Source organism: Mesocricetus auratus, unplaced genomic scaffold, assembly GCF_017639785.1.
Source record: "Mesocricetus auratus isolate SY011 unplaced genomic scaffold, BCM_Maur_2.0 Super-Scaffold_100013, whole genome shotgun sequence".
In the NCBI taxonomy this organism is placed as follows: Eukaryota; Metazoa; Chordata; class Mammalia; order Rodentia; family Cricetidae; genus Mesocricetus; species Mesocricetus auratus.
In genome coordinates this window covers 45,185,363-45,211,936 of record NW_024429196.1, presented here as the reverse complement: position 1 = coordinate 45,211,936, position 26,574 = coordinate 45,185,363, and the positions used below count along the sequence as shown (strand labels likewise).

Here is a 26,574-nt window from a genome sequence, read left to right as displayed (position 1 = left end):
CAGAGAGAGGATTTGGATGTGTCTTCCCTCAAAATGAAAAAAGACCCATTTGGGTACCAGCAAGAGACCTAAAATATTTGCCCTAACAAGGGGACAATGACCATCACTTCTCCAGGGAGCGCTCCACCCTTGAGAACTATATCTCTGTTTCCCCCCAGGAATGAATGAAGATATGGGTGATGCTGCTCTTCCTGATATCGATGATGCTCAATCCTGCCCAGTGATGGAGGATTTGGAAACCCACACGACACCACAGTTATCCTGGCTCGCCTGATGGGGAAACCCTGTGACTTCCAGGGTGGAACATAGTCGGTATCTCCCTTTAGTGGACAGGTAAATTGTGATACCAAGATAGCAGTCAATATGATTGACACATCAGGATCCCTTTTTTCAAATTCCAATAAGTGAATATGCATAAAGAAGCCCAAGATTATCCCCCAGGTGGATGGGAAGCCAGGACCCTGTCCTTGCTCTGCTTTCTATCCGACAATGCATTTGGCCTCCTTTGGCATTGCCCAAATGTGCACCAGTAGTTCCACTAAAAGGACTTACTGGACTGGGGTCTGAAATAGAGTGCTCTCTGGAGGTGAGAGTGGTTGGATTGTAAGAGATGGAGGGCGTGCCTCTCCCTTGCTTTGGAGCACCAGGTGAAACTGTTTGCTGGGAACTTACCCCCCTATCGATTATTCAGATGGTGGGGGAGTTCAAGATCAGGTTAGAGAACAAGAAGTTCATAAAAAGATAGAACAACTTGTTTTGGTTCAGTACCCAGAGCTCAACTATCACCCTGTTGCTCTCCCTGAAAATCGGGGTGAGCTAGCGCTCGACCCTCATACTGAGTCCCTTCTACAAATGGTCTTTGCCTTACTAAATCAAACGACTCCCTCCCTTGCAGAGGATTGCTGGCTTTGCCTCCAATCTGGACTTCCTCGGCCTCTTGCAGTGGTCTCTAATGATACAATTACAGATGCCCCTGCAATAAAAGATTGCTCGGCCACATTTCCCATCCATGTGCAGCTCCTCCCAATGTCACTTTCTGGGGCTTGCAATTGGACCCTGCCCACTACTGATAAATCCAGTATAGATGTGGGCTACATTGATCCGTCTTTCTGTAATTCAAATACAACTAAATCTAATAATCAACGCTGCCCACCTTCTGGAATGGTCTTTGTCTGTGGAGGTGGGATGGCTTATGACTACCTGCCCGCCAAGTGGACAGGCCTTTGTGCCCCAGCCACCTTGATTCCTGATGTGGATATTATTCCTGGGGATGAGGCTCTTCCTGTGCCCTCTTTTGATTACATTGTCGGGAGACCCAAGAGGGCCATACAGATGATTCCTTTACTTGCTGGCTTGGGAATATCTGCAGGTATGGCCACTGGGGCTGCAGGGCTAGGCACAGCACTTGAGCTCCACAGACAGCTCTCTGCCCAATTGGTTAGTGACATAAAGCCGTATCTGGTACTATCCTTGATCTCCAAAAGCAGCTTGATTTCCTGGCTAATGTAGCCTTACAGAACCGAAGGGGATTAGAGTTATTAACAGCCAAAAAGAGAGGCATAGTCTTGTTTTTACAGGAAAAGTGCTGTTTTTATGCCAATAGATCAGGAATCATTCAGGACAAGATCAAAAGGCTTCAGGAGGACTTGGAGAGGAGACCCAGGAGGACCTCCCGGGACAACCTGCTGTGGACTGGCTTAAATGGCTTCTTACCCTATCTCCTCCCCCTGCTTGGGCCTCTCCTCCTCCTCCTCCTTATCCTCACTATCGGGCCCTACATGATTAATAAGGTCATGCAAAAAAATTGTTCACCAACAGGTAGAGGCAGTAAAACTTCATCAGGTCGACGTTCATTATCCATAGGCTCGATACTCAGGAGTCAGGCTCTTTGTGACTGCCAGTCCTCATAAGAGCATCCCTCCCCCACCCTCCACCTGACCAGTTTCGGGTAACTTCTCAGACAGACTGGGACGTCCTAAGACAGGTCATGGAGTGGTCCATTCAACGAGCTGGATTCATGGTACTCAGGGATGGTTAAAGTTCCCAATGGGGGACCACCTAAGACAGAGGCCATGATTTCTGCTGTTCTTACAAAAACAAGAGGGGGAGATGTTGGGCCTAAGAGGCTTGGATGCGAGGCCCAGTGTAACATCCTGAGCCTGGCTAGAGTTTAGCGACCTGTCTCTAACCTGTAACCTCCACGTGGGGGTGACTCAGCGAGATCTGATGCAAGATTGCCCCCTGCCTAGCTACCTGCCTGCTTGGTGGAATACTATTGGCCCTTAACTCCTCACGTCACCTTACCCTATCCCAAGATTCCCATCCCCTACCTCAGTCCTATATAAGTCCCTGTGTGTTGGAATAAATGGAGATCCTGCTTCGACAGACTCCAGACTCAGTGTGGTTTTTTCTCCCTGGTAACTAATGGGGGGAGGGTCTGCGTCATCAACACTCACCATCCGCTCAGCCCCCGGGAAGAGGCCAGCTGGACCGGCACCCCTCTACCTGCACGGAGGACCCTGCAATCCCTCTTCTGACACCCTTATGTAAAGGGAAAGCCTTTTCTTTGAGAGAAGCCTTCCCACCAGCCTGGTTCCAGAGCCGCATCAGTCCCAAATAAAGACACAGGAGGCTATATTAATTACCAAGCTGTTGGCCTTGCTTGTTTCTTACTGGCGAGCTCTGACTTAAGTATTTATCCCATAATTGTTAATCTAAGTATTTCTCTTACCAGAGAGGTTTTCGGGCTTCCTACCACATGGTGTTACATCTCTGTGTTCCTCCTACCCAGAGTCCTCCTGGATTCCTAGTCCCACCTATCTTGGTTCCCTATTGGCCAACAGTGCGCTATTGAGATATACACAGGACTTCCCCCATCACACATCCAAATCCTCTCCCTGCTGAGAGGAGGGGGTCTGGTCCTCTCCAGAACCCTGTCAATGGGTCCCTCCATCTAACCTAAATAGAACTGTAGGTAACCCGAGAGGACCAATGTTTTTGAAATGGAGACAGGTATTTACCTTCTTTAGAAAAATTTAAAATATTTAGGGTGAATAATGCCCTTTTTAATTGATCTTGTAGGGGTATAGATTCCTGTGGGAACACCAGACCTTGAGCAGAGACCCACTTCCCTTTCTGCCTGGGAGTAGGCAGCTGTAAGACAATGTTTAGTAAAAACATGTTTACTAAAAATGATATAATAAGTTCCTGGGAAAGGCCTTCCCACAGAAACCGCCCTGACCTCGACCTTGTCCAAAGACTAACCGCACCTTCAAAAACCCACACACATCCACCTCTGGTGTCAGAGCAGAACCAGCCAAGGGAGAGGAGAGAGCAGAAGTTTCTCTGGTGGGAGCTTTTCTTAGGAAGTTTTTCTTGAACCTTTTTGGAGCCTGTTTAAAGTTTTCTTTATATCATTGAACGAGTCTCTGTGTTGTCAATACCCGACACCCTCCGCACGTTCTCGGACACAGGCCGCGCAGCAGACGTGACAATTGGAGGTCCCACTGAGATCGTGAAAGCGAGGTAAGTGGACGGGGTTAAGAAACTATGGGGAATAGTTCCGGGAAGCTAGAATCATTACAGTATCAACTAAAAAAGTTACTTAAAGAACATGGGACTGCAGTCAAGTCTAAAACCCTAGAAGGCTTTCTAAAATCAATCGAACGAGCCAGTCCATGGTTCATTACTGGGGAAGCTTAAATATTCCAGATTGGGAGGAGGTTCGCCGTGATCTTCATAGACTTTTACGAAAAGAGGGATCTGAGTCCTTGCCCCCTACGACATTCTCCTTATGGAGATTAGTGAGGGGAGCACTTTTGACAGATAAGGTTCGTCACCGCCAGGTAGTTCAGGACACAAAAGAGGCTTTTTAGAGTTACAAGAGACTGAGACTCAAGCCTCCTTGAGTTCAGGGGCAGAGAGTGATGATGAAGAGACCGTGACTGAAACTAGAGGCTCCATTGTTAGTGAGGATGAGGAGGAGTCTCTTAGTAACAACAAAAAAACGGGTAGACATCTCCGGGCGCGACCCAAAAGAAGGACTCCGGTCAGAATCGGTTATATCCTTCTCTATCAGACCTAGAAAATGGAAGTAGCTCAGACTCAGACTCGTCACAGTCTGAAAAGGAACGGTTACTTGCTGAGATCGCGGCCCTTAAAAAAGAACTAAAAAAGATTCTAATTAAGGAAAGACAGGACAGGGAGAGAAACCCTTCCCCATACTCTGAAAAAAGGGACTCCTCCTATGAGATAACCCAGTCCTTCTCGGACCTGGAGGGAAGACCCAGAGGAGGGGTCCAATGCTGCCAGGTGGTGGCCCCAGTAATGGAAGTTCCAGATCCGAACAATTCTGGACAGGTCATTAGGCGTCATAACCCTTTAAATTTTAAGGATATAAAACAACTTAAAGAGGCAACTTTAAATTATGGAGCACAGGCTCCCTTTACACTTTCCTTAATGGAATCTTTTGCGTCTCTTAATTTGACACCTGGCGATTGGCAGCAGCTTTGCAGAGCAGCTCTGTCGGGGGGAGATTATTTGATTTGGAGAGGTGAGTTTCAGGAAAGATGCAGCCAGACAGCCCAAAGGAATGCACAGGCCGGACAGCCCCAGAGAAATGTGGAGATGCTTACCGGGAGTGGTCAATACGCCACCATTCAGCAACAAATGCAATATGACATCGCAGTCTATGCCCAAGTGGCAGCAGCGGCCCAAGGGGCTTGGAAAGCATTGCCTTCCAAGGGAGGAGGGGATCATCTGTCCAAAATCCTTCAAGGACCTTCCGAACCTTTTCAAGACTTCGTAGACCGTCTCAGTCAGGTAGCAGAAAGAATATTTGGGGGCATTGGGCCTGCGATGCCAGTCATCAAGCAGATGGCATTTGAAAACGCAAATAAGTATTGTAAGGAAGCCCTTCGCCCCTATCGCAATAAAAGTCTAAATGACTATATCCGGATCTGTAGGGACATTGATGGGAACTTCATCCAGGGCCAAGTGTTAGCTGCTGCTATTCGGCCCCAAGTGGGGAAAGAAAGACCTACTCTGGGAGGGAGAAAAACATGTTTTAGCTGCGGTAGGGAGGGACACTTCCGTAGAGAGTGCCCTCAAAATAGTACTACGGGTCTCAAGAGACCTGGTTTATGCCCCCGTTGTCGAAGGGGATATCATTGGGCCAATAACTGCTACTCTAAAACTGACCGGGAGGGAAATTTCCTTCCTGCTAATAATAATCAGGGAAACGGGAGGAGGGCCCCGCCCCAGGGCCCCAAAACCAATGTGTACGGGGCAATGACCCCTGCTCTGGGCAGTGGCAGGACTCATTTTCTCCCCCAGAGCAACCCCTTCATATCTCAGACCTCCTTAGAGCCACCTCGGGAGTGCAGGATTGGACCTCAGCTCCCTCCGCCCGGGCAATCCTAACACCAGAAATGGGGATCCAGGCCCTCCCTACTGGGGTGCATGGGCCATTGCCCCCAGGCACGGTCGGACTACTCTTGGGACGGTCCAGTACTATTCTTCGAGGCCAGGCTGGACTGACAGCCTCAAACAATACAGAGAAACCCTGACTCAAAAAAATTTTTTTTGGTAACAGTAAAGAGGTACTAGTATTAAGTAAAGAAAAAAAAAAAGGACAAAGGTACATGGAATAAAAAATTTTGTTTACATTTAAATTCTACTTTGTGAGTCATCTCTAAAAACTTTTGGCCAAAAGCCTGGCCTCTCCACCTTGCATCTACAGAGTTACAAGGAGTAGGTACGGCTGTACCCCATGACTGTAGCTCAAATGGAGGAATGATAAAGAACATACAGGACTTTTTAACCCTTTAAGTTCAAGGATTGGCTGGAGTTGTTCTTTTACATAGATTTCAATTAAGGGAGCTTCATTGCAACAGACTAATCATTACCTAGGGAAAAAGGGTGACAGAAAGATGCATGTATGTTCTGAATGTATGGTGTGGCCACACCGGTATGTATGAAATGTGATTGCGAATGTGTGAGTGTGAACTGCTTATATGATTAAAAGGATACTTAAATCCCTTCAAAAATAGTTAAGAAGCTACCTAGATTGCGTTAAATATAGCCAAAAGGAACATCCAGCCAGTCTGTTAATGTTTTAACAGAAAAATTTAAGATACAAATGAGGCCTTGTCAGCTAGTGAGAGTTCTACAGGTTAGATTGGGAAAGACTGCTCACAGACTTCAAATAATTTTCAAAAGTTATTTAGTAAGCCCAATTTACCTAGATAGTTAACCAAGGAGGGTAGACAAATCCTTCTACTGTTATGGTCCAGCTTCAACAGTTCAAAAAAGAAAAAATTTTTTTAGAAAATAAAAAAGGGGGAATAATGCCCCCAGTCCCCACATGACTCATCAAATAATACACTCCTCATTTAAAAATTTTATAATGTGAATGCCAGTGAGCTTCAGACAGATTCTGGCATGATGGAACTTGAGCAACCATTGCTCAGGTCAAATGGAGACATCCATGCACTAGACAGTGGAGAAGACCCTAATTTGGGGTCGAGGGCATGTTTGTGTTTTCTTGCAGGAAAAGAATAAAGCTTCGGCAGCTGTCAGACCAATTAGTGAGATGCATGGAGCAGAGAAAAACTGGACCTGAGACCATGGGAGCCTACCTAAGCCAGTTTGAGTGAGATCTCCTAAATCAGTGTTCCTGACCCTTGATGTCATCGAATCTAGAGCCCAAGAAAGAAAGAAAACAGTCGGTTTGAGATTTCCAGTTTCTCAACAGACCTACTGCATCAACCTTCCGGACCCATGAGTTTTCATCGTGAAGCCAACAGAGAAAAAAGGACCCATTTAAAGCATTTGGACATTGGTATGGACTATGATGAATGGCAAAAGCCTCTTTTCAGTATTTGAACAGGACATGGTCACTTGAAATATCAGACTTGATGGTTCCTATTTCTGGAATCACGACTAGGCCAGTGTATTTTTCTGGAGAAATGCAACTTGTCCTAATGCGACAACTATTGTTCATATTTTTCATAATGCTACATGTGTAACATCAATGATTGTGCCCAATGTATCTGTGCAAGTGCACTTTCTAAATGCTTTCCTGAGCAGATCTTAAAACGATTGGAAACTTTATCAAATTGTAAATGTAAATCACATGCGGGTTACCCTTGTAACAGACGAAGGCTGGTAGAATGTTATGGCCCAGATCTGGTGATGGGTATGGTGATGGAGAGGCACTATGTCAATGGAGGTCCTGGAAATGGTGGCAGTGGCGGTAGGCATTCTGGCTTTATGCCGAGCTCAAGCGTGCCTTGTTCCAGAGACAAGAGATCCGTAACCAAGTATTGCTTAGCTTAGCCCATGACAATCCCGATAGCCATGAAGGTTGGTTACAGATGATTTAAGGTTGGGGTATCTCCGATGACGGGCAACCTGTGGGGAAGACCCCTCCCACCTAAAACAGGGGTTCAAGGTCCCCCAAAGACGGGAAAGGGAGGGTGACCCTACTTGACCTAAGCCAGGAGTGCCTCATTTGAAAATAAAAAGGGGTGAATTGTGGGAACACCAGACCTTGAGCAGAGACCCACTTCCCTTTCTGCCTGGGAGTAGGCAGCTGTAAGACAATGTTTAGTAAAAACATGTTTACTAAAAACGATACAATAAGTTCCTGGCCACTTCCCCTTCTGCCTGGGAGTAGGCAGCTGTAAGACAATGTTTAGTAAAAACATGTTTACTAAAAATGATATAATAAGTTCCTGGGAAAGGCCCTCCCACAGAAACCGCCCTGACCTCGACCTTGTCCAAAGACTAACCGCACCTTCAAAAACCCACACACATCCACCTCTGGTGTCAGAGCAGAACCAGCCAAGGGAGAGGAGAGAGCAGAAGTTTCTCTGGTGGGAACTTTTCTTAGGAAGTTTTTCGTGAACCTTTTTGGAGCCTGTTTAAAGTTTTCTTTATATCATTGAACGAGTCTCTGTGTTGTCAATACCCGACACCCTCCGCACGTTCTCGGACATAGGCCGCGCAGCAGACGTGACAGATTCCTGTTGTTAAAATGTTTAGGTTTATCCAGTAAGGAGACACAGACCGCGACTCAACGATCCCACGTGGAGTTTATTGGTGGACGGGGAGGGAAAAGGGGAGCAGAGAGAGAGATGAGAGAGAGAGAGAGAGTAAGAGCAAGAGCAAGAGCAAGAGAGTAAGAGAGAGTAAGAGAGGAAGAAGAGTAAGAGAGCGTAAACGGGCAGGGGTCAGTCCCTTAAAGGGGTCCTTTGCACCTGCCTGGTTCTCACGGAACTCTGGGCTGGCCAGAGTGTTGCCTGAGCGCATCCTGCCAGGTAACAGGGCAGGCCAGAGTAATGCCTGAACCTTTCAATTCTCCCTTTTGTTTTTGTAATTGAGATTTTAAAACTTGATTATACCTTTCCACAACTGCTTGACCCCGAGGATTGTGTGGGATGGCTGTGGAGTATGAGATGCTCCAAGTCATAAGAAAGTCAATAAACGCCTGCTTACAAAGCATGGGCCATTATCTGTCTTAATCTGATCAGGTAATCCAAGGGTGGCAAAGCATTGAAGCATATAGCATGTTACCCCCCCCCCCCAGAAAAATATATTTTAACTTTCCAAATGGAGAATAATGAGTAACATCAATTTGCCAAATATTATTAGGAAGCCCTCGAGGCTTGCTTCCACTACTTTGGAGGGGGGGGGTTGTATCTGAAGGAAAGGCTGGCAGGACTTACAAGTTCGGACAATCTTTTTAAGGTCCTTGACTGCACATGTTGATACTTGTGTTTAAAAATTATAGAGCCAAGGGCAGGGCTGAAAGTTCAGCAATTTGGTCAGAGGTTGTAGGAATTCTGGCTGTCTTAATGATGGGATAAGACACGACTACAGCTGTACCTTTAGAGGGGCCATCTGTGAAAACCACTTGTCCCTTAAAAATAGGCAAAGAGACTATAATTTTTGGGAAAATCAAAGGATGAATTTAAAAAAAGGAAACCAAATTATTGGATGGGTAATGATTATCAAAATAACTCTTGGTAGCAGAGAGAAAAATGGCCCAATCACAGTTATTGTTTTGTAACTACTCTATTTGTTGATAGGATCAAGGTGTAACAATGTCATCTGTCTCCTTACCAAAGGTTTGTAAGGAAACCTTTTGTGCTTTAAATAGGAGCACAACTATAGCTATAGGACATCACAGATTTAGATGGGGAGGCTGGAGAATGAACCCAAAGAATGGGACTCTCTTGCGCAAAAACTCCTGTAGGAGTATGAGTAGAATGAAAACTAACAATTTTATAGGCTGGGCATAGTCTATATAATCCAAATGAGCCCCTTCTAAGGCTTTTCAATCAAATGGATATACTCCTGTCCTGCCATAGTAAGGACTCTGGGAGAGCTGGGATCCAAATCACCTTGTAATATATCAAAAAGAAGTTTAAGTTTTCCAGTAGTAATTTTTAAGCTAGATCTGATCCAATTGATGTCTCCCAGAAGCTTTTGAAAATCATTTGATGTTTGAAGGATGTCCAGGTGAAGACTAACTTTTTGAGGGCACACTCCATTATGAAGCAAGCGATGTCCTAGATAATGATATGGAAACTCCTTTTGTACCTTCTCTGGTGCTATTTGTAAGCCAGCCAATCCTAGGGTAGTCTGAAGATCCCCCCAAATGTGTGGCCAGCAGCTGTTGAGATCTGTGCATAAACAGCTGGGTCGTAAAGAATTTGCTGGCCTAGAGTTGCATAGGCTCCCATGCCAGTAAGCATTTCTAAACTCCTATCAGGGAAACCAGTAGCCACGCTGCACCACACCATCTGGTTACATAGTTTTTGGTATTCACTCCTTCAAATTTCCCTCCCCCCCACAGCATAGCACAACATAATTGCTACCAATCATTATGGGTACAATTTAAGACTGTAAAGGATTAAAAAATGGCCAGAGTGAAAGGGGCATGAGGCCGATATGCCATAACTGCCTCCATCAACTGTTTTATACCCTTAAAGTTAAGAGAGGAGTGTTCTGACTCTGGCCTTGAGGATTAACTGTCTCTACAACTGGAAACATCACCCTGCCCTTCTCCTCTTCAGGAGGGACTGAAGGAAGACAGAGAGAACTGGAATGTTTAGAATTACAGGCAGGGGATGCGGCTCAAGGAAGCATTTTTTAATTTTATGTTTTAATTTGAGGACGCCGTTTTCAAATTGAGGTTCTTTGTGTTTCTCAGTCTCACGCCCCGAAGAAGAGGGAGAAGACTCAGAAGAAGAAACATTAGAAGTTTGAGTGATCTAATTTCCTAAGTCTCATCCCCCGAAGAAAAGAGAGAGTACTCAGAAGGAGAAACATTAGCAACTTGAATTGATCTGACAGACTCTTGGTCCTGAGCCTCCACAAAGGCATCTTCAGCTTTCTCGACCTGCTCTTTCACTAACATATTATCACTAAGAAGCACGTCCTTAATGAGATGGCACAGAGAAAAGGTAACAATTGATAAGGTATTTATTTGGCCCTTCTTTATGTAAAGTCCTTTGTAGGTCTACTCTTATCTGTCCCCAATCCAGGAAATTAAGATCACCAGAGACAAAAATACACAGGGTCCTCCCTGCAGGTAGAGAGGGGGGAAGGTCCCGTCCAGCAGGCCTCTTCCTGGGGAGCTGAGCGGGATGGTGAGTGTCAACGACTCAGACCCTCCCCCATTAGTTACCGGGGTAGGGGGGGCTGGGGGTGAGGGGGTGGGGGTAGGGAGGGGGGAGAACCACACACACCGAGTCCGGAGTCTGTCGAAGCAGGATCTTCATTTATTCCAACAAGCAGGAACTTATATAGGACTGAGGTAGGGGATGGGAATCTTAGGATAGGGTAAGGTGACTTGAGGATTAAGGGCCAATAGTATTCCACCAAGCAGGCAGGTAGCTAGGCAGGGGGCAATCTTGCATCAGATCTGGCTGAGTCACCCCCACGTGGAGGTTACAGGTTAGAGACAGGTCGCTAAACTCTAGCCAGGCTCAGGAGCCTCGAATCTGAGTCTTTCCTAGGCCCAACAATTATCTATTGACTGTGTTTTCCTGGGTGTAGTTAGCTTCCTTGGGTTGGAGCCCTTCTTTCTGTAGGGCTGGATTTGTAGACAGATACTGTTAAAATTTGACTTTATCATGAAATATCTTGTTTTATCCATCTATGCATATTGAAAATTTTGCTGGGAATAGTAGTGTAACATGAATCAATAAAAGACCCAGAGACTCATATTGGGGTTCAAACTTCAATCTGAATATCAGAAAAGCAAAGCAGCTGGCCACTAGCTTCTTACATCTACCTCAGGTTGAATGGGTTGGTCCTGTCTCTACAAGCTCTCACCAGGCCTTAGACTGTAACCTCACCTCAGCGTGGCTGGAAAATTAATGCCTCCTACTGAATACTGAAGACCCTGCTTCTATCTTTTATACTGCTCTAGTGCTGGGATTAAAGGAGTGTGATGTGTAACTCTTTTAGACTGATTAAATGTTGTGTATCCCTGGGTGGCTTTGGATCCAGAGATCTGTCTATCTCTGAATCCTGAGTCCTAGAACTGAAGGTGTGTACCATCATCTCCTAGCTTCTGGCTGCTGGGATTAAGGTGTGTGTCTGGTTTCTATGACTTGTGGCTGACTTTGTTTTCTGAATCCTCAGGCAAGCTTTAATAAATTATAAATAATGTATCATGACCTGTCCAGCAGGCCAGGTTATTTACTGGGTCTCGAGTGGGTGTCACCTGTAGGAGTCAAACGGGGGGAGAGAGAAGTGGAAGCCAAGTGCATAAAGAAAGACAGAGTCAGTCTGAGTTTGGTCAAGGCTTCGTTTATTAGCTAGCAAGATTTCATTTTTATAAAGCAGTTTAGGCAGGGCGGGGGATGAGGACAGGGGCAGTGGAAAGTACCGGGCCCGGGTACAGAAGGAAATATTTCTTATAAACACCTTATGTTTAGCCTGTTCCAGGAACCTATGTATGCATGACCAGTTTGTTCATAATAACTTTTCAATTTAAATTGTTTCAATTCAAACTGCCACTTAGTTCTGCTACAACTTAAAGGTCTCCGGGGCTCCAACAGTATCATCACATTCTTAAATATAAAGTGGCATTTAAATTATGTATCACATGGTCAGAATACCACACAGGCTTTCCCCGGAATTAGAACTGAAACAGAAAAGACCAAACTCAAAACCCAAGGAAGTTCGAATTCTTCCCTGTGACACTGACGCAAATAAAATGTTGGGTGAGTTTGCCGTTTTGTTTTCAAAACAGGGTTTTTCTGTGTACTCTGGCTGTCCTGGATCTTGCTAGGTAGACCAAGCTAGACTGTAAGTCAGATTCACCAGCCTCTGCCTCCCAGGTGCTGGGATTAAAAGAAAATAAAGTTTTATACTGGGTTAAAATTTGAAACACAAGATGTAAAATGTAAACTTTTTTATATGCATGTTACCATTTTGACATAGCCTAAGCCAAGTGAGGCATAATAGGAATAATTGGCTATTGTACAATAGACTGGTGACTGAGAATTCCGATTACTAACAAGGCAAACAATAACTATAACACCACAGAAATACACTGCTCACAGCAACATATATATACGCTGGTCACGGTAAATGATCTCTTTTTAAAAAATGTGGTGACCCTAATAAGGGCCTTTCTAGAAGAAAAGAAGAAGAGGAGGAGGAAGAAGAAGAGGAGGAGGAGGAGGAAGAAGAGGAAGAAGAAGAAGAAGAGGAGAAGGAGGAGGAGGAGAAGGAAGAAGAGGAAGAGGAAGAGGAAGAGGAAGCATTTATGGATCTGAGGTTGTAGCTCAGTTGCTACCATTGGTGAAGTGTTGGCATAGTAGCACTCTGGAGATGTAAAAGGAAGCAGCTGGGTCATAGTTCAAACCCATTCTCAAGAAAAGCTACACATGAGATCCCATCTTGTTAAAATAGAACAAAAATTAAGAACCAAACAAAACTCCAAACATTGCTTATGAAAAATTCAGGGAGTGGGATCTATCTTAGTAGTTATGGTGAAAAATTTGAACTAGAGATGTAAGATTGGGCTGGGTGTGGTGGTGCACACCTTTATTCCCAGCATCAGGAAACAGAGGCAGGAGGCAGATCTATTTCTGTGAGTTCCAGGTCGGCCTGGTCTCCAGGGAAACTTCCAGGACAGCTAGGGATGTTACATAGAGAAACCTTGTCTCAAAAAAACCACACACACACACACACACACACACACACACACACACACACACACACACACAAAACCCAACCAATCAAAAAACAAACAAAAGAACCCACCCCATCCCTGATTTTTTTTAAAGATAGCACTTTTCAAGATTGCTTTCAGCTAAGAAGTAAATCGATAAAATGCCACATAAACCAGGCACTGGTGGTACGGGGGGGGGGGCGTGCAGAACACAAATTTATCATCTTTTGTTATATGAAACAATACTTTCACGGAAGCACAGACATACGGCTGCATGGCGAATAGGGGAGTCCAGTGGTTAAAAAAAAATGACACCAAAGTGACAAGCTCCCGACGTCTATTGTACGGTAAGGTGCTGTCAACAACTTGAGCACTGCACAGAGGTGTTAGACATAAAGACATTATCACTCCAAACTATGCAGCAATGCTGATACAGACTAGGGGTCTTGATTGGGTTCGTTTTCTCTGCTAACTAAAAGAATTCAAAGGCAGGAAAAATTCCCAGGTAGCAGTAGCAGCAGCAAACAGCAGCAGAAAAAACCAACAGCTAAGAAAGGCACATAATCGGGGGGTGAGGAAAAACGCGCTTGCAACCGACACACCCAGGACTACGTAGATCTTGTGCGGACACGGGGAAGCCGGAAAACCCGGTTTCTTTCCCGACAGTTGGGTTTATTTTCCCCGCCTAATTTAGAGCTGGACAGTATTAAGATGGGACGGCTGACGGGCTGGGCCAACTGTTGGGTAAATGTATCCTGAAAGGGGCTCTTTTTAGAAATTGTTACCCCAACTCGCCAGTAGGGGGCCTACTGGTGGACCGGAAAAGGACGCACGGCTTGTCAAGAGGCGAGGAGCTTAATGCCATAAAGGAAGCTCTCCTTACTTAAGGTAGCAACGGCCCTCCAAGGACTCCGCACCTCACACTGAACTTACGAGAAAGACACGAACACAGGAGACGCACACGAGCTAAGCAATAATCCTGGTCTTTCACTCAGGGCCTCCCGTTACGCACAGCAACAGGAGGCACAGTGAACGAAGGACCCAGTACGCAGCAGATTGAACCACACACGTAAGCCACCAATCCTGGGAAGTTGGAACTTGCCACAGTGCTGCAGCCCTTTAGGGAACCGGGTGGTTGGCCCTGAAAAGGGCCTTTAGGCAGAGAGGGAGAAAAAAAAAAAAAAAGCCGAGCAGCTAGCTCAGCCGCCGAAGCCGTAGAGCGTGCGGCCCTGGCGCTTGAGCGCGTAGACCACGTCCATGGCGGTGACGGTCTTGCGCTTGGCGTGCTCCGTGTAGGTGACCGCGTCGCGGATCACGTTCTCCAGGAACACCTTCAGCACCCCGCGGGTCTCCTCGTAGATGAGGCCGGAGATGCGCTTGACTCCGCCACGGCGGGCCAGGCGGCGGATGGCGGGCTTGGTGATGCCCTGGATGTTGTCGCGGAGGACTTTACGGTGGCGCTTGGCGCCGCCCTTGCCAAGACCTTTCCCTCCCTTGCCGCGGCCAGACATAGCTAGAAAGGGGAAAGCAAACCGACTGATAACATTTCCAGCGCAGCAGATCGCCCTTATAGGGAAGGTGCGGACCGGAGTGAAAACAGGAAGCGCTTTGGCGGGAAGTGCCTGGGGCTGGGGGAGGGGCCCTCGGCGCCAATTTAACACTACAGATTATAAATGAGAAGATAATTTCATCATCCCCCCCCCATACTTAACGTTTTTCTTTGGTACTATTTGTATACCACCATTCTTATGTAACTTGCATATATCGAACATCGGAAGACTCAGGTGCGGACTCTTAATGTTTGCGAATGTTTAAAGAGATTTTTACCATTTTCGTTGAATGGGTCCCCGCGGTGTCCTTGTAAAACAAAATTTATTGTAGAATATACAGAGGGCGGTCGGTGGTGGCGCAGTCCTTTTAATCCCTGCAGAAGCAGGGTAGATATCTGAGTTCGAGGACGGCCTGGTCCGCAGAGTGAGTTCCAGGACAGCCAGGACTGTTTCGCCGGAAAGCCGACCAGCCAACCAACCAACCAAACAAACAAACAAACAAAAAATAGGAGCTGGAGAGATGGCTCTGAGGTTAAGACTACTGGTTGCTCTTCCAGAGGTCCTAACACACTGTGGTTCACAACCATTCATGAGACCTGGTGCCCTCTTCTTGCATGCAGGAAGAATGGTGTATACACAATAAATAAATCTTCTAAAAAGCATGTACAAAGGCAAGAATTGTAACGTTTACATTTATATTTTTTCAACTATTTTGGCACTAAGCATACTATTTAACCGTAAAGCTATAGTTTAAGGACCGAATAAGCTAATGCCAAAACATCTTTCTTTCCTTCTTTCTCTTTTTTCTTTCCTTCCTTCCTCTCTGTCTGTCTCTGTCTCTCGCTCTCTCTCCTCCCTTCCTTCCTTCCTTCCTTCCTTCCTTTCTTTAATTCTTTCACACTACACAGCAGGGTGGTGGGGGCGCACCCCTTGGATCCCAGACCTCCGAGGCAGAGGCAAGCGGATCTGGTCAGCTTGGTTAGCCATGGCTCCACACCGATCTCGAAAAACAAAATCAAATGCAAACCAAAAATTGCTAGCCCGGCCTGGTGGCCCGTTGGCGGATGTCTTAAATAGCTCGAGACCAGGGTGAGTTCCAGAATAGTTAGGGCTACACACTGAAACCCTGTCTCGAACGACCAGAAAGAAAATAAAAATCGATTTAAATCAAAACCCCACAGCTTCTGAATTCCAAAAAAAAAAAAAAAGTGGCCATAACCTGAGTAGCAACCAACAGATTGTCAACACTTAAAATGCTTTAACCCCATTCATTAAATAGATGTAATATGGATTACTGTGGGACGTCTAACGCTAAATTCCAGATGGGAAGATGTCAGGGGAAAATTCGACTAGATAGGCTAAACCTACGTTTTTAAACCTAGACCCATACAAGCCACGACACTGTTGGGGGCAAAAATAACAACTTAGGTTTGGAGTACCACAGCTATAAGACAGTGTAAAAGTGCACAAAGTGCCGTTGTCTTGTACAGGTGTCCAGCGCTTTAAAAGATATTGTGGATGGCTCTGAAAAGAGCCTTTGGTCTGATTTTAAGTGGCTTCGATCAAGCTAACTCATTTCCCCTTGGCTTTGTGGTGGCTCTCGGTCTTCTTGGGCAGCAGCACCGCCTGGATGTTGGGCAGGACGCCGCCCTGAGCGATCGTCACGCGGCCGAGAAGCTTGTTGAGCTCCTCGTCGTTGCGGATGGCCAGTTGCAGGTGGCGCGGGATGATGCGAGTCTTCTTGTTGTCGCGGGCCGCGTTGCCAGCCAGCTCCAGGATCTCGGCCGTCAGGTACTCCAGCACGGCCGCCAGGTACACCGGGGCGCCGGCGCCTACCCGCTCCGAGTAGTTGCCCTTGCGGAGGAGGCGATGCACGCGGCCCACGGGAAACTGCAGGCCGGCCCGGGAGGAGCGGGTCTTGGCCTTGGCGCGAGCCTTGCCGCCCTGTTTGCCGCGTCCAGACATGGTCAAGAGGAAACAGCCGTTAGAAACTGTGTAGGAATGAAAGCCGCAAGAGCTTGACACTTATAGTTTTCTCTGGGCTCGAAAAAGATCCCTTGCGATTGGCTGACGTCTTCTTTTCATTTCGACCAATGGGATTCGTTTGTGCCAACGCGTATTTCGATTGGGCAGGAAATTGAGATGACGCCACCTATAAAGCATCCAATCAGAGGTGGGATTTTCTGAGCCTCATTTGAATAACAGGTTATAAAAAGGGAACGGCCGGCCGCCTGGTCGTTGGAGAGCAAGCAGTCGTTGTGTCAGTATGCCTGAGCCGGTAAAGTCCGCTCCCGCCCCGAAGAAGGGCTCCAAGAAGGCCGTGACCAAGGCCCAGAAGAAGGACGGCAAGAAGCGCAAGCGCAGCCGCAAGGAGAGCTACTCCGTGTACGTGTACAAGGTACTGAAACAGGTACACCCCGACACCGGCATCTCCTCCAAGGCCATGGGCATCATGAACTCGTTCGTCAACGACATCTTCGAGCGCATCGCGGGCGAGGCTTCTCGCCTGGCGCATTACAACAAGCGCTCGACCATCACGTCCCGGGAGATCCAGACGGCCGTGCGCCTGCTGCTGCCCGGGGAGCTGGCCAAGCACGCCGTGTCCGAGGGCACCAAGGCCGTCACCAAGTACACCAGCTCCAAGTGAGCGCGCTGACCTCATGACCCAAAGGCTCTTTTCAGAGCCACCTACACTTTCAGAGAAAAAAGGTGCTGCACATGCGGTTTCCTGTGGTCGGTTCCGGGAGCCAGATGTGGGGGCGTGTTAATAACTTTTTGCTTCAGCGCTCAACAGGTCTCCCGTGAGTTCCCATTCTGCCCCCCTCCCCCTTGGACTTGCCCGAACTAAGGGTCCTGCTGAGACGCTCTTCCTGTAATAGTTTTGCAATTAAGTGAAGGAAACGGATGGTAAGGTCCCTGGTCTTCGCTAGTTAGTGGGCCAAGTTGGAATCTTGTTGGCACACTTAACAGGTTAGGTCAGCGAGTGAGGCAACTGCAGTCATTTTACTTAAAGGGGATGCTGTTGGGGCAGTGAAGTCCCCTGGGGGGGGGATTACCAAAATTAATATGCGGGCACTAAGTTAATACTGACCTTATCAAGATGCTAAAGTACATTTTCTTAATGTTCTCGCTTCCACCAAAGCCACCCCTGTTTCCTAGACCGTTTGCTATCTAGTAGACATTGCTTTCATTATCTGCTACTCACCTAATAAGCTTGGTAGGATAGCAGACTATTATGCTCTGTCATTACCGATGGCCTGTAAAGTTATCGAAAAGAGAAAGGAAACTTACTGGAGTTAAATATGCATGTGTCCTTCATACCCTGAAATTCAATCTCAGAAATCTACTGTTTTTGAAAATATGTAGGGGGGGAGGGGGTGGTGGTGGTGGTAGTGGTGCTTCACACCTTTAATCCCAGCCCTCCGGACCAAGTCTACAGAGCCAGGTCTAGACAGAGAAAAAAGAAAATAAAACAAGGAAGGAAGAAAAGAAAAAATATGTAAAATGTATGTTCAAGGTTGTTTTTGTTTTGTTTTCCCTTTCAGCAGCATAGTTTGTAATTCAAAAGACTAGATGCAATCTGATCCACAACAATACAGATACTACTAGCAGGTATCTTTTCACTGTTAGATCGTGATTTTTTTAAAGTTCTTAGTATTCGCTATGTCATTGCATTTTCTATTTGTTTCTCATGGCAGGGTTTCTCTGTGTAGCCCTGGCTGTCCTGCAACTTGCTTGTTCTTGTAGACAGGCTGACCTCGAACTAAAAACATCCACCTGCCTCTGCCTCCCGGTGCTGGGATTAAAGGTGTGTGCCACCACACCCAGATTGTCACTTTATTTTCATAGCTCCCTTGTAAGGTAAATTACACTTGTGCACTCTACTGCAGATCACTAGACACATGTTCAGTGACATTTAAGAAATTACCCAAGTTTGCACAGCTAATAAGCTACAACTCCAGCTCCTGGGCATCCAACACCCACTTCCGACCTAGTGCACCCACACGCGTGGCATACATTCACACAGATATACACAAATAAAAATAAAAGATCCAATAATCAAGCCGGGCGGTGGTGGCGCACGCCTTTAATCCCAGCACTCGGGAGGCAGAGGCAGGTGGATCTCTGTGAGTTCGAGGCTAGGCTGGACCGACAGCCTCCAAAACAATACAGAGAAACCCTGTCTCGTAAAACCAAAAAAAAAAAAAAAAAAATCCAATAATCATGTACCAAGTAGGCTCTTATAAGGAAAATTCTAAAACTGAAAAGGTACTCTTGTGAAAAAGGCTGTAATTCTGTAAAGGCTGTAAATTCTGCAATATGATTGTAACTTGTATGCCAGGTACAATCATGCCCACGTATCTGTAACTAAACTTGTTGGACTTTCTACTTTATGTCATTTTACATTTGGAATCATGATTTTTTTCATATCTGAAAAGCATTAGGCTAGAAAGAGTTGAAATAATAGGTCTATTTTATTTCCACAAATATTATAACCAAATTCTATCTCTTTACCCTTCAAATCTGAAGGGGGAGGGATTTAAATTTAAAAACAAAAACATGTTTGAGGGCACACAACTTTGAATTCCTCAGTGGTATTACTTAGAATTCACTCAGACAGAACTTGGAAAGTTTAGCCCAGTTCAGATTCTTAAGTATACTGACCTGGAACACCTAAAACCTCAGTGTTTGTATAGACAGGAAATATGGCCTTTAAAAATTTTTTTTCTTTTCTGGTTTTCAGAGACAGGGTTTCTCCGTACTGCTTTGGAGACTGTCCTGGAACCTGGAACTCACTCTGTAGACCAGGCTGGCCTCGAACTCACAGAGATCTGCCTGCCTCTGCCTCTGCCTCCTGAGTGCTGGGATCAAAGGCGTGTGCCACCACAGCCCAGCGGCCTTAAAATTTTTAACGGAAGACTTTCACATGTGTAGGAACCCTCATGGTGAAAAAGGAGAAAGACAAAAAAACAAAACAAAACACCTACCGTCGTGACTATGCAGAGGAATCTAACCCTCCATTGTGGGGCCCACGTATCTTCCTGCACCTCTCTATGCAATGAGGCAGAAGTCACAACTTTTAGACCCTTGGTGACAAAGGGCAAACGTCTGAGATGATTCAAGGCCACAGAGGGAGGCGCACAAGTACACAGACAGTAGTCTCTTTGACCACTGTGCAGTCATGGACAAGTCATATGGAACAGGAACTTGTTAGGGGTAGAAAAACACCCAGTTTTCAGGAAGCTTTGTGATTCAAAGAAGACAATTTCTACAACAGGAAAAACAAGTAAGTAGTACAGCTTAAAGCAAAATGAATACTACAGGAAAAGAACTAAATGGGAGCTACCCTACAGAGGGGATGACACTCCTCCCAGAAGCCATAGGCATCTGAAAATAAAATCCTAGTGCCAGATGTGACCATGTGATAGCTCAAGTTTGGGAAAGCAAGTCCCCCAGGACATCCAGTGTGAAGCTGTGAACCTTCATTTCAGAATACAAGAAAAAGCCATAACAGGCCCTACCTTTGAGAGGATGCTTCAGGGGAAGAGCACAGACACGCAAGGATTTCCCTGCCGGACAGGATCCCCAGAAAACCTGACAAAATGTTCGCCAAAGACGGACCATGCCGTGAGGCAGAGCTGTCCTTGGCACCGCAGGACTTTGGCCTCTTTGACCTTGCCTTACAAAAATCTGAAAAGTGAATTTTATGCTCCAGAGAAGCAAAACACCGACGCATCCTCGACGCACGCCTCCAGAGGACAGTAGAGTTTCAGTGAAAATGACATTTAAAATCTGCAGTCAGCAGTATCTCAGGGATGTGTTAAGTTCCCACTGGAAAAATCTCTTTAGGAGAACATGCCTACTGGCCCCGTGGTGTAATGATTAGTGCTCTGAACATTGAATCCAGTGGTCCCAGTTGAAATCTTGGTGGGGCCATCTAGGTTTTACGCGTCCCAGTATTAACCAACCCCTAATCCCGCCCACCACACGCTTTCACAAGTAGAGCTAGCTTTCTCCGTCCTCAGAAATATGAGCTCACATGTCCAAGCAGGCCCGCAGTCAGTAATCGATACTGCAGGGAGCCTCCTCATGCTAGAAACCAAGTTCAGGCGTGAGTGAGGAAGGGCACATTCCTGGGGTCTCCTTATTCCTGGAAAAGAATACACATGTGCGTTTCCAAAAAAAAAAAAAAAAAAAAAAAAAAAAGGATGCCCGATTGTGTCAAAGATGGAACTAAGGCTCTATGCTTTTCTAATTTTAGCTAAAAACTCACCTGGGGGAAGAAAGGCTCCTCCACCCCCTCCCCCAACCCCACGTCCCAACCCCCATTCTTGGGCACCCTCCTGGAAGTCCACCCTTAGCTGTAGAAGGCTCTGCCCTGGCAGAAGCCAAAACTCTGCAAGACACTAGCCATTTGTGGTTTAACTGAAGATTGTGTGTGTGTGTGTGTGTGTGTGTGTGTGTGTGTGTGTGTGTGTGTGTGTGTGTGTGTGTGTGTGTGGAGGGGATGGTGTTTGTTTTTAACTGTGCACACAGTAAAGGCTGAGGCCAATTGTTTCCTTCTTTGCCATGCAGGAAGGAGGAGACAGAATTCCTGAACTAGCTCTTCCTCTTCCTGCTTAGTAAGTTTCACTGTGTGCTTGATGTGTCCTGGGCCATTAAGGAAAATGGATGGAAAAAAAGAGAAAGAAGGAGAATAAAAGTCCCCAACTAAGCGAGGAGGGGGTTATGTGAGCTTACGTGATCAGAAGCCCAGACCCACGAGCAGCGGCCACAGCATCGGCAGCTACTCCCTTAGCCCACAATCGTAGGATGTGCTCTGGCCGTGGAATTCCAGAGCACAGATGTACCAACTAATTCTACCTAACCAAAGGCAGTTATTGTCCTCTCAAGGCCGCGACAAGTGCCGATTCAGAACCAGGAACCAACAGCAAAGTATGATCGTTTCTTCCTCCCTATGTATAAAGACTTACTGTGTTAAATAATCTCTGTGGCTATGGGAACCCTGCTGAGACTAGCAGTCTCAGGAGTTTTCCCTTCTTCTCAAGGCCTTTTCTTTCTGATAACCTTTGGTATGCTAAGTAATCTGTGTAACCGCGGGAACCCTGCGGACTGGGACCGCAGACTCCGGACTCCCCCTCTCCACTCTTTTTTTTTTTTTTTTTCCTTTAAAAGGGCCTTGCTTTTGCGGCTCCGGGCTTCAACTCTCCCGACAGAGTTGAGCCCTAGCTAGCTGGTTTTCTGGAAATAACCGACCTTCTTGTACTTGCATTCCGTGTCGTTAAGCTTCTTGAAGCTTTAGGGTCCTCTCGGAGTGGGCACAACAGTGCTCTGAGCAGAATTCCAGGGTGGCCCTGGAGACAGCAGAAGTACAAGCTCTGCTGGGCCCACAGCCTCTGCTGAGGCCCCGGGCTCCAGATCCACCGGCGCTATACTGTTGGTCTTTGGAAAACTGATTGAATTAGTGTCTTCCGGTCCGGCTGGTTGTGTCTAACGAAGAGTTCGGAGTTTTTCCCATGAGTCTGGAATCCACCAGCCTTTTCCCAAGGATTTCTTCCTTTGTCTCCACCGAGGTTTAGCAGTTTATAATTTTCCCTGGTGTAATACCTATGAAAAGGGGGGGTCTTTTTTGTTTTTGTTTTATTTTTGTTGTTGCTGATGTTTTTGTTTTGTTGTTGTTGTTTTGTCCTGACCTTTCTCGGTCGGCCTTTGGGGAAACCCCAGTTGCTAAAAACAGTTACCTTGAAGGAAATCCAACAAGGAGTTAACCGATTTCAGTTTCTTATGTGGTTTTCTGAGGTGGTGGCGCTAGATGGAGCACGTGATCCACTAAAGGTGTGGAGGTGCTCGGAGCTTGCATCCGTGACCTGGGAGGCCAGGACGTCCCTCACCGCAGGAAATCCAGTATCTATCAAACCACTGTAGCCAGACTGGCGTCTGCAAAACCTCATCTTCTCGGAGTAGAGCTGGTCAGATGCTGAGGAACATGCTGGGAGTTGGACTTCAGCCGAAGCCCCATCAACCAAGTGACCTCTCTGAGTCCCTACTTTAACGGAAGGGCCACAAGCTTCATCGTGGTCCACCGCGACAAGTGCCGATTCAGAACCAGGAACCAACAGCAAAGTATGATCGTTTCTTCCCCCCAACGTATAGTTACCCAAGTAAAGGGATACAGGTCCCTCTGAGGAAGGATGGGAGAAAGCCTAACAGTAAAACTTTTATCAGCTATTTCAGTAAGATTCTCCCCAACCCACCCCACCCCACCCCACCCCACCCCCCATCATGGGGGGACCTGGTCTTTTCTTCATTCGGGGAATTCTGGATCTGCAAACTGCGGAGAACCGGAGCTTATTTCTGTAAAGACAAAGTGCAAAGTCTCGGGTAGTTCTCTCAGAATATCAAAAACTTAGGCAAAAGTTTCCCTCACATTGGAAACCTGAGAGGACTGTGGTTGAAATCCAAGCACAGACGACTGCGAAACGTGAAGACGGAGCTGCTGACGAGCTGAACTGGAGGCGAGGCCAGACCGAGCCACCAGGGATTGTTACAAACTAAGAAAATAAACACAAAGTAACGCTTTTATTTTGGGGATTGGTATGTAACTATCTATACTTCAAAATTAGGAGGAGAAAGCTCTAACACATAACAACCACTCCTACTGGGAGTGGGGTTCGAACCCACGTGGGCATCCGCCCATTGGATCTTAAGTCCAACGCCTTAACCACTCGGCCATCCCAGTTTCGCAAATGGACGCATATCTCCATTAGAATAGACACACCTCTGCAGAATCGTTTGTTTTGTAGACTCTGGTTGAAATAGAATGATTATGACGGCGAATTCTTTTCTCCCAGCCTTAAGAAATCGCTCTTCCGGATCACCTCTACCAATCTACAAAAATCTTTATTTTTTCCTTGATTTGCAAAGAAAAGCCACCGGTCGTGGGGGAGGGTCGGGGAGACTCCAGCTCCACAGGGCTGGGATCACAACATGCTAAGTACACCAGGGTTGACCTCGGCTCTGCGGTTAGTTCGATATCGCTCACTTCCAGGAGGACCATCTTCTTTCCCCTGGGTAAATGTTAAGCCCATTTACTAAGGAGGGAGGAAAAAGGCAGCACCGGGGAACCTGTGGTGATTTTTGAGCAACTGTGGGGATATCTATCTTATTGCTCTGTCAAGGAGACATGCAGTGTTTGTTAACCATACCACAGTTTGCTGAAGGAGAAAATAAGATTTAAAAATAAGAAGAGGGCTGCTCTTGGACCCACATTCAATTCCCAGAACCCACATGGTGACACGCGACGGCTTGTCACTCCAGTGTCAGGACCCGATGCCATCTTTTGAACTATGTGCACTCTGGCAAGCACATGGTACACATACATACGCTGAGGGACACAAACATATACAGAAATGAGAATAAATGAGACAGACGTTTTAAAGAAGAAAAGCCAGTGGTGGCTCATGTCAGCATTTGGGAGATGGAGGCAGGACTTCCAAGACTACACCCCAACATCCTGCTCCACCCCCACCTCCAGAGGGAGGAGGAAGAGAAATACTTTGCTACCATGAGGCAAATAAGAAAGCAGCGTAATTGTGTTCATATTTTCAATTAGTTTTGCACTCGAGATACATTCAGATGGTTCAACAACGGAGCGTTTGCCTTTTGATCCCCTCGGTTTTCCTTACCAGTCTTTCCGTTTACTTTGCTTGGGAGGGTGGTTGGGGCGCGGTTTTGTTTGATTTTAAGACAGTGTCTTGCTGTATACTCCGTACTGGCCTCTCTCAGCAATCCTCCTGCCTTGGCCTTCCACGTGCTGAATTACAGGCAACCCTCAGTATGGGGTGTCACATGCATGACCTTTGATGGTATGAAGATGACAGCAAAAATAAGGGACCTCAAGGTTTGGAGCTGTTAGGGAGGAGAGGCTTCTAGAACAACGAAGAGCAAATCTACTGATGTCCAGGTCCAGTTACAGTGAAGACCAGGTGCCCATAATGAGGGCTGTGAATTCAGGACATAGAGGCAGTAAAGCAGAAATCGTAGCTAATGAATGACTGGGAAATAACTCAGAAATTAAGCTTAGCAGTTGCTAGGACACTCAAAGGTCACTGATCACCTGCATGATAGTGATAAGTACAAGGTATATCCCTAAAACATGGTTCGTTAAACTAAAGGAGAGGTAGGTTAAACCAGAAAGAACTCCCAGAACATTTTAGAATCAAATCGAATGCTCGATGCAAAAGCAGTCCCTGGGGATCGAACCTGCGACCTTGAGCTGTTAGGGAGGAGAGCCTTCTAGAACAACGAAGAGTAATCTACTGATGTCCAGTTCTAGTGACAGTGAAGAAAGACCAGGTGTCCAAATGAGGCCTTTGAAAGACATACAGACACTAAGGTGAAATTTCAGCTAATGAATCCTGAGAAAGCTCAGAGATCTCTTCACAAAGACTGGTAGGTTGAACTTGTGATAATGTAGCACCTATCATGGATAATCTGGAGCCTTTTTAGAACCACATGTTACTTGTAAAATCTTCACTATTTGCTGGTCTGTAAGGAGATTGAGCCCATCACCTTGGTGCTTTTAGCATCGTCCTCACAGTAAGTGGAGAAACTCACCTAGAGTTGAGTTGTTTTCCTTCTTCCTATCTGTGAAAGATCTCAAGCACCATTGGTAGCTGCTTTCCTGATGTGAATACAAGTTCTTTATTTGGTTCTTCATTTTCATACCAAACTTGATGCTGTTAGTCCATCTATGAATGTATAGACATGTGTTGTTTACTGTTATACCTGGAGTCCGGATCCCCCAAAGACCACCAAGGGAGCAGATGTGATGCAAAAGCCAAGAGTCTTTTAATGGAGAGTATAGATCCGGGTCTCTTTGCTGTTGGTAGCAGCAGAGGAGCAAGAGAAACCCTGTGCTTCAGGAGAGCAAAGCATATGCAGGCTTCTGGCAAAGAGGGAGGGCCCGGGGGTCTGCAAGCGGCATAATGACAGTCTCAAGACTGGTGCTCCTCCAGGCTGAGGCTACTTGTCCTGAGTTGACTGCTCAGCTGCAGTTGTGGAAAGGTTGCTGCTTTTGGAGGCCATATGGGGACTTATGGGGACTGTTACTATGGTTAGCACATTTCCCCCTTGTTTGTAAGGCACCTCTAGAGCCTGCTAGCTAACTTCTGATTGGTTTCTTACTGTATCAAGGAAACTAGTAGTTTACCCCCAACAGCTAGCACCACACATCCTGCTATATCCTCTTGGAATCAGGGGCCTACATCCTGCTGGGTTTTCCTGCAGCCTGTCATGGCTGGGAATTGCTATGGCAGGGGTTTATTATAGAACCAATGCAATTTCAAGTGGCTACAAGAGAGTTCCGGAGAGCTCAGAAGAGGGGCTGGTGTATATATAAGATACCTAACTGTGGTGATTGTAGAAGGGAACTGCTAGAGTTGGGTTTGAGGGCAAAGCTGCAGAATTAGGCTTTGAAGTGACATACTGAACCAGGCCAGGAGCAGAAAACAGGTGCCAGGTTCTGGTGCAGAATGGTGAACAGGTTGACCTTGTTGAGTAGGCCACCTCAACATTAGAGCCCAGAGCACAATCTGAAAGGCATCATATGATGGGTGGACGTGGTGTCAGGTCTGAAAGGTTCAGGCATTACGCTGGCCTGCCCTGTTAACTGGCAAGATGCACTCAGGCAACACTCTTGCCAGCCCAGAGTTCTGTGAGAACCATGCAGGTACAAAGGACCCCTTTAAAGGACTGACCCCTGCCTGCTTACACTCTCTTTTATTCTCTTACTCTCGTCTTCCTCTCCATCTCATCTTCTCTCTT

At 46.5% G+C, this 26,574-nt stretch overlaps 3 protein-coding genes and 1 non-coding gene across 4 annotated transcripts; 1 reads left to right on the top strand and 3 right to left on the bottom strand.

Moving 5' to 3' along the window:
* Positions 1–14,364: 14,364 nt before the first annotated feature.
* On the bottom strand, positions 14,365–14,746 carry LOC121143566 (histone H4). The gene has a single exon (XM_040755694.1). It carries the CDS (start codon positions 14,707–14,709, stop codon positions 14,398–14,400), a length of 312 nt encoding a protein of 103 aa, XP_040611628.1. The 5' UTR covers positions 14,710–14,746; the 3' UTR covers positions 14,365–14,397.
* A 1,517-nt stretch (positions 14,747–16,263) lies between these two features.
* Positions 16,264–16,761, bottom strand: LOC121143557 (histone H2A type 1-B). Its single transcript, XM_040755684.1, has one exon. The coding sequence runs from the start codon at positions 16,711–16,713 to the stop codon at positions 16,321–16,323; it is 393 nt and encodes a 130-aa protein (XP_040611618.1). The 5' UTR covers positions 16,714–16,761; the 3' UTR covers positions 16,264–16,320.
* Positions 16,762–16,971: 210 nt separating this feature from the next.
* On the top strand, positions 16,972–17,439 carry LOC121143563 (histone H2B type 1-C/E/F/G/I-like). The gene has a single exon (XM_040755691.1). The coding sequence runs from the start codon at positions 17,015–17,017 to the stop codon at positions 17,393–17,395; it is 381 nt and encodes a 126-aa protein (XP_040611625.1). The 5' UTR covers positions 16,972–17,014; the 3' UTR covers positions 17,396–17,439.
* Positions 17,440–23,405: 5,966 nt separating this feature from the next.
* Trnal-uaa lies at positions 23,406–23,488 on the bottom strand. Its single transcript has one exon. It is a non-coding gene; the product is annotated as a tRNA-Leu (tRNA).
* Between the last annotated feature and the right edge of the window lie 3,086 nt (positions 23,489–26,574).